Here is a 14,739-nt window from a genome sequence, read left to right as displayed (position 1 = left end):
CCACAGCAAAGCTTCGAGGCGCACCAGGACGAGGCGGTGAGTGTGACACACATGGTGAAGGCAGGCAGTGGTGTCTGGATGGCCTTCTCCTCTGGCTCCTCCATCCGCCTCTTCCACACCGAGACACTGGAGCATCTACAGGAGATCAACATTGCCACCAGGACCACCTTCCTCTTGCCAGGTGAGTCTGCTGCTGGCCATCGCGCCCTGCCATCCCGGGCCTGTGCTGGGGAGGAGCTGACCTCCGTGGAGCACCTTCCACGCCAGGCAGGGGTGTGTCCTGGTCCGTTCATACCATTAAGCCTCATAGTGGTGTTTGGCCAGCTTTGAAAACTGGGCCTCTAAATGTGGAGGCAGCAGGGCTGGATTTGAACTCAGGGCTGTCATTCCCAAGCCTCTCTTGCCATCATCACTCACCTCTTGCGGAAAGTGAGGCTCCAAGCTCAGCAGACTCTCCCAAGTTGGGCAGCTACTAAAAAGTCATGCTGGGTGGGAACCCAGGCCCGTCCACACCAGCCACTCCTCAGGCTAACCAGAAACCTGGTTCTGCCTCACATCATGTACAGAGTGTGAGGTGAGGGGAACGAGAGAAGGCTGACCAGGGGTCTCTTTCTTTAGAGGTTTTTCTAAGAACGGCGACTGGCTTGGTTGGCTGGTTGGGGTGTGGAGGCAGGGGGAGAGCAGAGGGCTAGGACGTCATCCCCTTGGGGCCCCGCTCCCTCCTGCTGGGCTGTTGGTGGTACTCAGTGGAAGGGAGTAAGACCAGAGCTCACCTAACTCTCTGCTCGCTCCTCCCTGCATCTGCCCGAGGCCTCCGTGGAATCAGCTGCAGGCAACCTCCTTCCCATCTGCTGCCCAAGATGCTGCCCATACCCTGGCGGCTGTGCTGGAGGGAGCCAGGGCCGACACCTGCTCGGAGCCTGCTCCTACCCCAGCTGGCTTTAGAGCTTGGCCCAGCTTCCACCAGACAGACGACTGGTCTGGGACGATGCGGGGGCTCCATCCTGTCCAAGCTGGGCTGGGTTCGGCAGCTGAGAGAGCCGAGGGGCCCTGGGGCTGGGGACACAGGCCTGGCATGGCAGGTGGGGAGCTAATTGTTACAGAGACTCAGCAGATGGGCCATGTAGAAGCCAGAAGTGGCTGTGTGCTGAGCTGGGGGACTGATCGCTGGGCTGGGCTGAGGGCAGGCACCTTAGCCAGAACCTCAGGGGCCATGGGGGCCTCTGTCTTACCACAGAAGCCTGGTCCCTAACTCCACTAGGGGACCCAGATACCACCCTGGCTCCTGCTTCCTCCCAGCCAGTCAAATAGTGACCCCCGAGTCTGGACTGGTGGTGATGGTGGGCCGGTTACTAACCCCAAGGTCAGCGGCGGTAGTGACAGTGAGTAACGGCTGCCTGCTGCACACCTGCCCTGGCCCTGCAGGGAGCTGGGTTCCGAGGGTTTTATATACGGGGCCTTGCTTCACTGTAACCCACAGAGTGGGGTCATCCCCGTCGTACACACACAGAAGCTGAGGTTTACTCAGCTCGTCTCTCGTCATGCGGTGGGCCAGAGGCCAGGCCAGGAGTCACCTGAGACTCCCACCGTGTGGAACGGGGAAGAGGTGGTTTCAGAGGTGCCCGGAGTCCTGGCTCGGCCACTGTGGGGCTCGGGTGGGTCTCTCTGCCTCCTGGAGTCTGTGGTCCCTGTGAAACCAGGCAGTTCTGGCTCCAGATAGATGCCTGCAGGCCTGGGGAGACGCCTGGGCCAGGCTTGGAGTGTGTGTGGGGGTGTGAGGACAGTAAATGCTTGCGGAACACGCTTTTAGGCCTGTGCCGTGTGGGCTCGGGGACCTGGGTCAGGGCTTTCCTCCTCCTCTTCTCTTTTCCCTCCCTCCCTCCCTCCCTCCCTCCCTCCCTCCCTCCCTCCCTCCCTTCCCTTATCCCTCCCTCCCTCCCTCCCTTCCCTTCCCTTATCCCTCCCTCCCTCCCTCCCTCCCTCCCTTCCTCCCTCCCTCCTTCCCTCCCTCCCTCCCTTCCCTTATCCCTTCCTCCCTCCCTCTCTCCCCTTCCAGTTTTATTGTATTCCACAGTATTTAGCCGTGATACAGGGTAAAGCCATTTTAACTACGATAAAGATTTCTCTATATCACAGAAATGTTTCCACATTTATGCTGATAGCTATATTATTTTAAGTTAGTGGAACAACAAAAAAAGTGGACCTTTTAAATCTCCTGGGCTTCCTCTGCAGGGCAGGGGCAGGGGCAGGGGAGGGGAGAGAAGGGTCAGCTTGTTGCAGGGCCAGAGGTGGGACTGGCGGGCAGACCAGCCGCAGGGGGACAGCCGCGGCCTCTCCGGCACAGCTGTGGCTTTACCGTGTCAGCTTAAGACGCACCTGCTCGTCCGCCGGCTTACTTGTCCTCCTCAGGTCTCCTTTAAGGAAGGAAGGACACTTGCTGTCCTTCTATGATGTTAGAGCCGGGTAAACGGAGACGTAGGTGAAATGACCCAAGGCCAGAGCCAGGACCCTAATCATAGCCTCTCACAGGCTTCTTGTTCAGCATCCCCAGCCTCGGTTTCCCCATCTGTACAGGGAGGGGCTGAGATCTGAGCGGGATCTGGCTGTGTAGCGCAGGCAAGAGCTGGAGTCGGCCTGGCTCTGCCCCCATCCAGCCCCGTGACAGGGTCCCCGCCTCCCAGGGAGGTTGGGTCTCACCCGAGGCAGTGCATGGACAGCGGCCCACAGTCCCTGGCCGAGGAAGGCCCAGGCCATGGTGGCACCGCCCACCGGCATCATCCCTGTCCTCATGATGATCCCTGCCCCTCACCGCGCCAGCCCTGCAGGCCACACGTGCTCCGGGGGTCCTGCTGCTCGGCCCCACTATCCCAGCCACGTCCTTCTGGCTGCACCTGCTGCATCTGGCAGACAGATGCCACCTCTGGCTGGCCACACCTCCCTGGGCTGGGCCCTGGCACATCTGGGGGGGGGGGTGTGAAGTTCCCGGGTGCAGGGCCTCCCGGAGGTTCCCCAGGACTTCCTGCCCCGGGCCCCCTTCCCCAAGCCCCACAGTTCCTGGTCAGCAACACCCTGGAGCCTGGAGCTCTGGCCGGCCAGGCCCCCCCACACCTGAGAGGAGGCAGTGAGAGCTGCCTTGGGGGAGGGGGGCGGCCTCAGACACCTCACATCGTGCCCTGGCCAGGGAACAACGGAGCCGGATCCTTCAGTTCTTTATTAGAGATATTTTTAAAAGGCTTTGAAGTATTTTTCTTCCCCCACACCACCAAATGAAATAATTGCATAATTAGTAATAAATTTGTTCCTCTTCCAAGTGTGGATTTTTTTAAGGGCGTGTTAAAAATTTATCACGCTTCCTTCCCCCGACCCCTCTTCCACGCATTCCACGCATGTACCCGCCTGGTATTAATGCATTTTTGAACCTAAGCTCCCCGCTCCTCTTAACTAGACAGGTCATTAATAAAATGTTCTCCGAGCGCCTGAGCTTTTTAAAGTTGTATATCTCCAGATAGATGGCCTGGGTGAGCTGCTCGCTGCTGCATTAAGTCTCTGTGATAAAATATTTATCCACCATTAGAATGTTTTTTTTTTTTCCCCCTTTCAGACTGTTTGTGAAGTATCTTGCTCTTTTCCTGGAGGCAGTCGGTGAGGAGGAGGGGCCCCAGAATGAGGTCCGCGGATGAAGTCGGTTCTCAGTTCTGGCACCTGCTTGGGGTTCCCGGCGCCCTCCTCTCGCCGGCTGCGGCTCCATGTCCCGTGGGGGCCGGAGGGTGCGGGGGCCGCTGGGGAATGGTCTCTCCCTGGCTCAGGCCCCAGGGGCCCCGGAAAAGGAGGTGACGCAGTGAGATGAAGAATTTGCCACCGTGCGCTTGCTGGGCTGAATTATTTCTGGGGGTTGGTGGGTCCGATGGAGCCGATCCCAAGCCACGGGTCTGGTTCCTCTTCCTGCTCACCGGTGTCCCCCTAATGGCCTCCTGTATCCATCGTCCGCTCTGCGCTAAGGGCCGTGCCCCCGGGCCACTGCGTCCTATACACGCGGAAAATTCTAATGATCAGAAGATGGAGCGAGGTAGGTGTGTGACACTCCCTGATAGGTGAGACGAGGAGGACACTTGTGACGCCACACGCCGAGGATGGGCATCACGCCCGTGTCCTTTTTTGCTTTTCAGGTTTTCATTCATGTGTCCTTGAACTCCCACTCGGGCCCGGGGCACAGGTGCTCGGGAGCCGGGGAATCTGGGCCCAGACCAGCTGCGGCCCTGGCGAGGCTTCGGTCGGGGAAGGCAGGCGGGGGACAGAGACCTTGACCCGGGCCAGGCGGGGGCCGGGTGGTGGCAGGGGGGATGGCAGCCGGTGCCACATGCAGCACTGCTGAGCTCGGGAGGCCGGGGACCCTGCAGGCCTGGGGTGGCACCGTCTGAACGGACGCAGGTGTAGGGAGAGTCCCCGCTCCATGAACCCAGACGCCGTGGGAAATGGCTTCGGGGTCAAGACACGGACCAGCCTGTCGTCCTGGGGTTTCATTTCTGCCCCGAATCCGAGCAAAGTGGGACCCTCAGGGTTGGCATCATGCGGGCTGGCTCTTCCAGCCCCATCCTGCTGACAGGTCCATGTGCATCTGGGGCTGCACGGCCACCAGAGTGGGGGACCTCAGGGACTTCTTCTGTGCTGGGTTATTGTCCTCTGTAGCCACCCGCTCTAGTCTCCTGGGTCTGTTGATGTGCATCAAGCGGATCCCGGATGGGCTGTCACCCCGCAGGCCACCATGATGTCTCGCCACCTGGGTCTCTGCCCTGCTGGTCTGCTCTCTCCCCTCCCTGTCGTTTACCTCACCGTGGCGAAAGCCCTCTTCCAATCTAGGTCATCCACCCTCTGCTCAGACCTTCCAGTAGCTTCTCACCTTGTTCCGAGTAACAGCCTGGGCCTCATCCTGGCCCCCCTGCTCCCCTCTGTCCTGAGGTTGCCCTCATCTGGTGCTGGGCTGGCTGTACTTGGTCCTACCCCCGACCCCTCCTGCCACAGGCCCTTTGTATGTGCTGAGCCCCCTTCCCGAGCCTGGGGCTCGCGTGGCTGCCTGTCCTGGGCCCTGGTGCTCGCATCCCCGCATCTGCTTCCCCATCTTTCCAGAAAGCGGGGCAAGGCAGGAATCCTCACACCCACTCCCTGCACCTTCCCGCATCTGAATCCTCTGCCTGGTATTTAGTTTCCTTGTTCATGTTTTTGCTTTCTCTTTCCCCCTCCTGGCCACGCTAATAAGGGAGCCGCTATTTCAATGGAAACGGAGTGAAATGGCACATTCAGTGCCTCCGTGTCCCCCGCCCCCATCCTGGGCTCTGCAGCCGCATGTGGCGAACGGCTACAGACCTGAGCGCCGTGATAGGTCGCATTTCCATCATCACGGAAGGTCCCGGAATGTCTGCTCCCCAAGGGCAGAACTTGGTGTGTGCAGCCCCCACCGTGCCTGTGCACAGCAGGTGCCCGAGCGTCCCAGGGCGCCGGCCGCGTGTGTCCGTGATGGTAGGGGCCACTGTGCGAGGCGGCGCTGCTCGGACCCCAACATGCTAACCCGGGGAGAAACCCGTTCTGCTCCGAGGAAGCCCGTTTCCCTGCCCGCGTGGAACTGCCGTGATTGCTCCAGAGCCGAGGCGGTGGCAGTGTGGACCGTCATCTGCAGGCCTGAGCTCGGCTCCCCACCTTGCCCAGCAGCCGGGTGACCTCTGGGGACCTGGGTATCCGGCCCTGGAAATGGGGCACGACATCTGCGTGTTGCATCCCTCCCAGTGGCAGCCAGGCTTCCGTCAGGTGGGAGCAGGTTGGCGTGAGCTCTAGAAACTCCGGAGCAGCGTTTCCCCAGGCCGGTCCCTGGACCAGCGCATTGAGGTCACCCAGGTCCTGGCTAGAGATGCTGTGAGCCCTGCCGGGGGTGCCCGTGCGCACCCAGGTTGACCGCCACCGCCCCAAGCAGCATTTCACACGTCACGTGGCGTTGTCATCACCCTGATACGTGGCGTGAATTTGAATTTCCCCTCAGGGAAGAACTAGCCCCTGTCCGTGGGGCAGAAGGACTCCGGCGAGAAGCAAGCCGGCCCTTTAGGGACGGGGTCTGTGCGCAGGGCCTGCCTCCCGCCCCCTCCCGGTGGCCGGATCCTTGACACACAGCGGCCGTCATAATGGCCCACAGCCCCTTCCTGTGGGTGCCGTGGGCCAGGCTCTGGGTTCTGGGATTCATGTCCATTCGTCGACCCAGTTCATCCTCAGGATGAAACTGTGGAATGTCGTCATCGTCCCCTTTGGCAGGGGAGGAAATGGCACAGAGAGGTTTAGGGACAGGCCTGGGTCGCGCGGCTCCAAGTGCCAGAGCGTGGGTTCGAGCCCAGCGCGGATGTGTGCTCTGCTCGGACCCCTGCCTCTGCGGCCCACGCGGCGTGCCCTCCCCGCCACCCTCGGTGTCGCCGACGCGGAGAGACCGTGCCAGGGGCAGCTGCGCGAGGACTGATCTGGGCCGACAGCAGCCACACGCAGCCCCGGGCGTGGGGACTGCCTCGCTGGCGGGCTGGGGGCTGCCGGGAGCAGGGACGGCCCCCGCGGGCAGGACGGCAGGCCTGGCTGGACACCGAGGCCCGCAGCCGACCGCCGGCTCCCCTGCTGCCCAGATCCAGCCAGCCCCCGCCCCGCGTGTCCCCTGGGCCCCAACATCTGCGTCACCCGCAAACCGGCACCGTCCACTGAGCTCCGCCCGCATCCTCACGCAGCCCCACTGTATCCGGGTGGAAACTGAGGCTCGGGACCCAGGGGCCGGACCCTCCCAAACCCACGCGCTAACCACAGCCCCGTGCAGCTTCCGGCTTGTCTCCTGGGGGGAGCCGGCCCCTGCTCCTTCCTCACCTCGAAGCCCCCACACCCCGATGCCGTCCCCCCGGGGGCTGTGCCGCTCACGCTGGCTTCCCTCTCTGCAGGCCAGAAGCAGCTGTGCGTCACCAGCCTCCTGATCTGCCAGGGTCTGCTCTGGGTGGGCACCGACCAGGGCGTCATCGTCCTCCTGCCTGTACCTCGGCTGGAAGGCATCCCCAAGATCACAGGTGAGGCGCGGGAACTGGCCATGGCGGGTCGGGGGCTGTGAGTCAGCTGCAGGTGGCCAGGGCAGGAGGGTCGTTCCCCAGTGTCTTCTGCCATCACAGGTGGCACAGGGCATTATGTCATCCTGCCCCAAGGTCTTCCACCTGCTTTCTGAGTCTCAGTTTCCTAATATGGCCGATGGGCACAATAGGTGTGTCTTGGTCAAGTGGCTTCAGGGTTGGTGGAGACCCCTGACCCATGGCTGGGTCCCCCCCATTGCTGCCTTCAAAATGTCCAGACTCTGGAGACCGACGTCTTGTAGGGCTCCTGGGGTTGGGGTCCGCGTGCAAACGTGTTCCTGTGGAGCAGCGGGAGGTCCACCCGGGTGGGTAGTACTGAGGCCAGGAGAGCAAGTGTGGGGTCGGGGAGGCCCCAGAACCCCGGGGTCCCCTCTGCCTCTCCCCTGAGAGTGACGACGACGGGGTCTTCTCCCGCAGCTGCTGGAGGAGGGGTGGGGTGGGGTTGGGGGGGTGGGAGGCGGAAGCCCCGCGGGTAGACCAGCCCAGCCGGAACGGGAGCCCCTGCTAGAGAAGGTCTTCCTAAATCCCAAGGTCGTGATGGTCCCCCCAGCGATGGTCCTTGGGGTACTGTAGGGATGCATCGGGCAGAGACCCTGCCCCCCACGCTGACAGTCAGGTGGAGGAGCTGAGGTCCAAGGTGGCAGGTGCTTCAGGACCGCGGGACACAGACCAGGGGTGCTTGGCAGTCTGTGCGTGGAGGCGACAAGGACGTGCCCTGGAGGAGCCAGGACTGGGCTCCAGGGGATGGGGTGTGGCCTCGGGGGGTGGGGGAGGCTCTCTGGGCAGAGCCAACGGCTCAAGCAAAGGCACAGACACATGTGGCTGGCCCGGGAGGGGGCTGCGGGTGCTCACACTGACCGGCCCCCACGTGCTTTACGAGGTCACCCCTGTCCTGCAGTGTGGGAGAGCCCTCCCCAGACCCAAGGCCTCCCGGGAAGGTTCCAGCACAGATCGCGGTCACCAAAACAATGGCCACCACCTAGAAGGTTCTCCAAGAGAGACGCGTGGGTGCCTCCCCTGAAGCTCTGGGCCTCTGGGCCCCGACTCCCTCCGCTTTCTTGCAGGGAAAGGCATGGTGTCGCTCAACGGTCACTGCGGGCCTGTGGCCTTCCTGGCCGTGGCCACCAGCATCCTGGCCCCCGACATCCTGCGGAGCGACCAGGAGGAGGCCGAGGGGCCGCGGGCCGAGGAGGACAAGCCGGACGGGCAGGCCCACGAGCCAGCGCCCGCGCCCGCCAGCCACGTGGGCCGAGAGCTGACCCGCAAGAAGGGCATCCTCCTGCAGTACCGCCTGCGCTCCACCGCGCACCTCCCGGGCCCGCTGCTGTCCGTGCGGGAGCCCGCGCCCGCCGACGGCTCGGCCCTGGAGCACAGCGAGGAGGACGGCTCCATCTACGAGATGGCCGACGACCCCGACGTGTGGGTGCGCAGCCGGCCCTGCACCCGGGACGCCCACCGCAAGGAGATCTGCTCCGTGGCCATCATCTCCGGGGGGCAGGGCTACCGCAACTTTGGCAGCGCCCCGGGGGGCAGCGGGAGGCCGGCCCCGTGCGGGGAGACGGACAGCGCCCTCCTCATCTGGCAGGTGCCCTTGACGCTATAGCCCCCGCCCGGGCGCCCAGCCGCAGCCTGGTGGGTGCGCGACTCTCGGCCCGCTGTGGGCCCCTCCCGCCTGCCGGGGTGCCCCCTGGAGCGCTGGGGAGACTGGCCTTCCAGGGACCTCGACGATGGGCCTGGGTCTCCTGGAACTACCTTGGCAGCACAGAGGAGAACTTCTTCCTTTTTATTTAAAAAAAATAAATAAATAAAATAAATATATATATATATATATATATATATATATATATATATATACACATATATATATATATATATTTCAGAGTGCTTGGGGGAGGAGTTTGGGTTTGGGGAGAGGATACCTCTGGAGGAAATGGCCTTCTTTTTAAAAGCAAAAAAACCCACAAACACAAAACCTCACGACCGCCTGGCAAGCCCACCCGAGCGGGGCTCTGAGGCGGCCACGCGCCTCTCCTGGAAGGGCGTGTGCGCGTGAGTGTCTGAGAGCGTGCGTGCGGGCTGGTGTGTGAATATGTATAAATACGTACATATGGTGTATATTATGTGTATAAATGAAGTCTGTACATATTGGAGCTCTGGGAGATGCTGGAATAAAAGGCAAGAATATCGTGAGTACCTGGGTTGGCTTCTGTTTGCTGAGAGGTGACGGGGAAGAGAGAGCCGCTGTCACGAGATAGGGCTGTCCCGGAGCCAGCAGCCGCGGCCCCGGGAGAGCCCGCCACCCCGCACAGGCCCCGCAACGAGCTGTCTGGGGCACTCGCAGATCGTTGGCCACGTGCAGTTTCTACTTTTGTAATTAATTCACATGAAATAAAGTCACAAATTCAGTTCCCGAGTCCCCTAGCCGCATTTCTAGTGTGTCTGGAAAAGCCCCACAGCAGCCTGTGTGTGCCGACCGTACTGCACAATACAGATCTATTTCCATCATCCCAGAAAGTTCTCTTGTGCTTGGGAAGGGACCCTGGGGAGCTTCTTTTTGGAGTAGGGTTTTTTTTTTTTTTTTTGATTTATTTATTCATGAGAGACAGAGAGAGGCAGAGACACAGGCAGAGGGAGAAGCAGGCTCCATGCGGGGAGCCCGACATGGGACTCGATCCCAGGACTCCGGGGTCATGGCCTGAACTGAAGCCCCCCAGGTGCCCCTTGGAATGGTTTTTGAAGAGAAGGCTGCCCTCCCTGCTCTGGAATGGGAGGAGGCAGGTGGCCTGGGCACCTGTCACTGCCAGCCTGGAGGGAAGATATGGGAAGGGCTTCACCGCGCCGAGGATGGGGGCCCAGGGGGCTATCGCTGCAGGCGGCAGGGCAAGGTGGGGAGGGGCCCGAGGTGGGGGGTGAGCTCCAGACGGTGGCAGCAGAGCCCAGGCTGTGGGTAGGCTGGGGGGTGGGGCTGCTGGGGGCCCTGGCATCCTTCTTCTGGCTCAGAGTCTCCATCCTTAGATTTCTAGAGCTGCTTGCAGGGGAAAAAAACCAACCATAGCCAATACCCACCACCCAAAAGGGAAGTGTTTTCTCCGTCTTCCCACCCACCACTTTGCTGGCACCTGTCCCGCGTCTGTCCACCCACCACCCGCCCACCTGTGTGGCCTCCCTTTCACACTGACTGTGGCACCAGGTGGCGGGAGGTGGGGAGGCAGAGATCAGCGGGGGTGGGAGGCAGGCCTGTCAAGGCGACCCAGCTGTGCAGCTCGATGGGCCTCCGCGGATGCTCTGGGGAGCTCAGGGTGGGGGGCACCGTGGAGGGGGAGGCCCCTTCAGCCAGGACCCAACCCCCAGAGGGATCTCGCCCGCGGAGGAGCCACTGGCTCATTCACTCTTTCACCCCCAGCCCTGGCCCCCGAGCTCCCGCTATCCTCAGGCACCGCTCTGGTTGCCAGGGCCATGGAGAGGGGCAAAGCAGGGCCATCTGCGCCCCCAGGAAGTGCGCCCAAGGTGAGGGCAGGTGTATAGGCCAGTGGCTGAGGGCTTGGGGGACGTCAGGGGTGCTGCCGACAAAGGGGCAGGGCCTCCAGGAGGGAACAGCCTGTGCCAAGGTGGGCTGCGCGGAGGTTGGCTTACTCCCTTCAGTAAGGGATGCAGCTCAGGTCCTTGCCCAGGAGGGGGAGCGGACAGCTGTGTCCCCACCTGGACTCAACCCAGAGGACACCGGACATTCCGTTCCAGACGAGCCCTTCCCTGAACCCCCGTTCCCCTTTCAACATCGAGGGGAGACTCAGCACTGTCCTGCCCACTGCTCTCGGGAGGGGAACCGAAGCGCACGGCGCCCAAGCTCGCGATGGAAGGCCGCCGAGTGGGCTCCGTCCCCTGAATCAGATGCCCGGTTGAGACTTTTCCCAAGACAGTGACCGGGAAGTAGCAGCCCCTGGGGGCCCTGGGCAAGCCTGGGGACCAGGATCTCGCAGGTGTGCGTCCCAGTCCAGCTCCACGGAAGCCCTGCCGCGGGGGGCCTCCCCGCACGTCCCTTCACCGCCAGGCCTCGGTCTCCCCACGTCTAGGACGGGGACCACGACGCCTCCGTGAATCGCCAAGGACAAGTGGCCGCGCGGCGGTGATCCCTCACATCACACTAGGGACAGACTGTAGTTAAGGAGGCCCTGGTGCGCAGGAGCGGGCGTCCGAGGACTCTGCGGGTCTGTAGGACCCACACCTACGATGGCTCCGCTGGCGGGGACCCGGAGATCCGTCCCCGAGAAGCTGGCCGCCTTGGCGCCGCTGTGACGTTACCCATCCGTCCCCGGTCCCCCTCCCGACTCAAGGGCCGGCCTGGGGCGTAGGGAGCAGCTGTGGGGCCTCGCAGAGGACGGAGGGGGGGTGTCAGGGGAGCCGCGCTGGGGGCGCTTGCTCGTCCTCACTCCGCTGGCGAGGGGCTGCCGCTCGCTCGTTCTGCAGGTGGGAGAGAGAGGCTCGAAGTTAAGTGGCTCCCGGGGGAGCATCGGGGCCCAACGCTGCCCCCCAGGTCGCCCCGCCTGACCAGGCTTCCAGGTCTGCCCGGCGGCGTCGGGCGAGACCTTAATGTCTGTGTCTCAGAGAGGACAACGGTCTAGGCCACGGGAGCCGAGCACTGATGGGAAGCCACCGCGTGCCCGGGCGGCTGCTCTGGAGAGAGGACAGGAGGGCGGGCTCAGGCCGGGGGCGGGGGGTGCCGATATCAGGCATGCGTCGGGGTCGCACTGAGGAGGTGACATCTGAGCAACAGCCTGAGGAGGAGCAGACATCGGACCGCAGAACATTCTGGGCTGAGGGAGCAGCACCAAGGCCACCAAGGCCACCGAGGCCGGCAGTGGGACGGGAGGGGGGGCTGGTCATGAGTTACCAGGTTGGGTGGAGGAAGGACTGCCGTCCCCTCAGGGACATGGGAGGCCCCCCAAGGGCTTGGAGCAGAAGGCCAACCCGTCGGTCCTTTGTGTTTCCAACAGTGACTTTGGGCTGCGAAGTTGAGGCAGGTAGGAGCCTGGAGCCGGAGGCCACCAAGGACGCTGTCACATGTCCTGGTGCAAGGTGGCCACAGGGACACACCTGGTTCTGACACCGGAGCCTGTAGGGTGTGCAGGGGGGCAGGCAGGGGAGAGAGAGGGGGCGTCAAGGACCCCAGGTGCCTGGCCTGAGCCACTAGAAGGACAGAGTTGCCATTTCCTGGGGCAGGAGGTTGGGGAGGCAGGGAGGCTGGGGTACAGGGGAGGCCGGGGTTGGGAAGTGGGGAGGTCACCAGGCAGGACCCGGGAGCCATGGGAGGCAGAAAACCAGGAACCCTGCACATCTGGAAGCTGCGTGGGGAGCATGGGGAGCCTGGGAAGGAGGAGGGAGCCATCGCCTGTGTCCCCGGCTGGCCAGCCGTGGACAGAAGCAATCTTAGGAGCAGCGGGGACCTGGGGGGTTGAGGCCCTGGTGCCCTGCCCTTGCCCAAGAGGGAGAAGGACTCTGGTCTCCCCCCGGGAAGCTGGCCCAAGCCGGGGCTGGTGGTCTGGAGGCAGGCGTGCGGGATCCTGCGCAGCCGCGGATGGGGGATCTCAGGCCCAGGGTGGGTTGCTGGCCCCCACCCCGGGCACCCGTGGGCACCCCAGCTGTCAGCCTCCCGCCACCTTCCGCACCCGCATCCCCAGCACTCTCAGCAGCTGGGCCTCTCGCAGCCACAGGCCCAGACCCCCCCTGCCCAGCTCTCCCGCCCTGGTGGCCGCGCAGGGACACAGCACTCGGCCCTTGGTGCTCTGGCCCCCCTCAGGCTCCCTGACTTTGTCCTGGGCCGTGAGGGCCACCAGGGTGGGGCGGGGACCCCGTCGTGTGCAACCTCAGGCTCATCCCCTCCAGTCTGTCTTGTTGCCCACTTGCCGCGTAAACTGGGATTTCTCGTGGGGCCTGTGGACATCTCTGTGCTCCGTCATGGAGCTCTGTTCTTGCTTTGCGAAGGGAAGCAGCTTGGCCTGTGTTCCCCCAGAAGCAGGTCCTGAGACAAGGATTTTGATTCTGGAATCATCTAGTAGGGAGGGGAGGCCAGGGACCAGCAGGAGGGGGTGCTTGGGGGACAGGGAGGGGAAGGGAGCCGGGACAGGGCGTGTCACTGAGCAGGCGACCTGCCATGGGGGGCTCTGGGGACAGCGCACAGCATGCTTCCACATCACCCGGCCGCGGGGTGAGGACGCTGGGCCATTTGTCCCCCAGCTGCCATTGGGATGTCCCCAGCCGAGGCTTCAGCCACAAGCATTAGTTCCTGGTGCACCAGCCTGCCTCCCGGGTCAGCCCAAGAGCATCCCTGCAGCCCCCGGGGACGGCACACGCTGCAGGGGGAGCATTTGGGAGAAGTAGCTTTTATGACTTTAAAGTGTTTTCTCCTCCAGCGAAGCCAGGCTTTCAGGGCGGTGGTCTTTATTTTTTTTTTTTAAGATTTTATTTATTTATTCATGCAAGACACACACAGAGAGGCAGAGACACAGGCAGAGGGAGAAGCAGGCTCCATGCTGGGAGCCCGATGAGGGACTCGATCCCGGGACCCCAGGATCACGCCCTGAGCTGAAGGCAGATGCTCAACCACTGAGCCCCCCAAGTGTCCCTCAAGGGGAGAATCTTGCTGTGGACACAAGACTGTTAATCTGGAACGCAGAGCTGGGTGCCTGGGTCAGTCAGCTGGGGACGCTGTAACAATCCCGCAGGCTGGGCGGCTGACACGTTTGTTTCTCCCAGTTCTGGGTGCTGGGGAGTCCAAGGTCAAGGTGCCTGGCCTGCAGACGCCTGCTGTCCTGTCCTGCTTTGTCCTCTAGGACGGAGACAGGGAGCTCCGGTGTCTCCTCCCTGTGTTACAGGGGCGCTGATCCCATCCTGGGCCTCCACCCTCACGACTCCTCACGTCCCGAAGGCCACACCTCCAAACACTCACCACGGGGGTCAGGACTTCAACACACGACTTTGCGGGGGAGCATGAACATTCAGACCATGACATGTGCATATGCTCGTGCGCACACGCACATGCACACACGTTCTCCGGCTTTGGTTCAGTGGGGTGGGGACCGGGGAGACATCGGCCCATCAAGGCCTCTACGGGAGGAAAAGAAACCTCCGGTTTATATTGCAAACAGATCACCGCACTACATGCACCTCTGCTGGCTTGACACTGGGCTCGAGTCCCCGGAGGGGTAAGTCGGCCCTGTCCCCGTGGAACGTGCAGTTGGTGAGCAGGATGCTGGGGCGGAGGAAGCCTCCCTGGAGGCAGTGACGTGGGGGGCACAGCAGATGCGGGCTTTGGAGCGATGCAGATTTGGGTTTGTATCTTGGCTCTGTCGCATACTAACCGTGTGGCCTTAAGCCAGTGACAACCTTCCAAGTCTCCACGTCCTCAACAGGGCGGCTGTGGGCTCTCAGCACTTAGGTACCGGTCGCACCTGTGACCCTGCTACCTCTTCCAGTCCCGCCTTGGCTCCCAGAAGCACTATTGCAGCGGCTCCTCAAAATTAGCCAGAAAGGAAGGCAGATGAAGGAACGGAGGCTCAGAGCGTGGAGTCACCCGCCAGGGTGCACCCAGCTTGGGGAGGGGGATGAGGCT

At 62.6% G+C, this 14,739-nt stretch overlaps 1 protein-coding gene across 20 annotated transcripts in view; it reads left to right on the top strand.

Moving 5' to 3' along the window:
- The window catches only part of ARHGEF10L (Rho guanine nucleotide exchange factor 10 like), a 158,158-nt gene extending 149,211 nt beyond the window's left edge, over positions 1-8,947 (top strand). For all 20 annotated transcript variants that reach the window (XM_072751061.1, XM_072751057.1, XM_072751058.1 and 17 more), the window contains 3 exons: positions 7-181; positions 6,954-7,076; positions 8,198-8,947. In XM_072751061.1, coding sequence (XP_072607162.1) covers positions 7-181; positions 6,954-7,076; positions 8,198-8,736 — 837 coding nt within the window. In that variant the 3' untranslated portion in view covers positions 8,737-8,947. The remainder of the gene's footprint in view (positions 1-6; positions 182-6,953; positions 7,077-8,197) is intronic.
- The last annotated feature ends 5,792 nt before the right edge of the window (positions 8,948-14,739 follow it).

The sequence above is a fragment of the Vulpes vulpes genome, chromosome 2 (assembly GCF_048418805.1).
Source record: "Vulpes vulpes isolate BD-2025 chromosome 2, VulVul3, whole genome shotgun sequence".
NCBI lineage: Eukaryota > Metazoa > Chordata > Mammalia > Carnivora > Canidae > Vulpes > Vulpes vulpes.
This window is presented reverse-complemented; position numbering and strand designations above follow the sequence as displayed.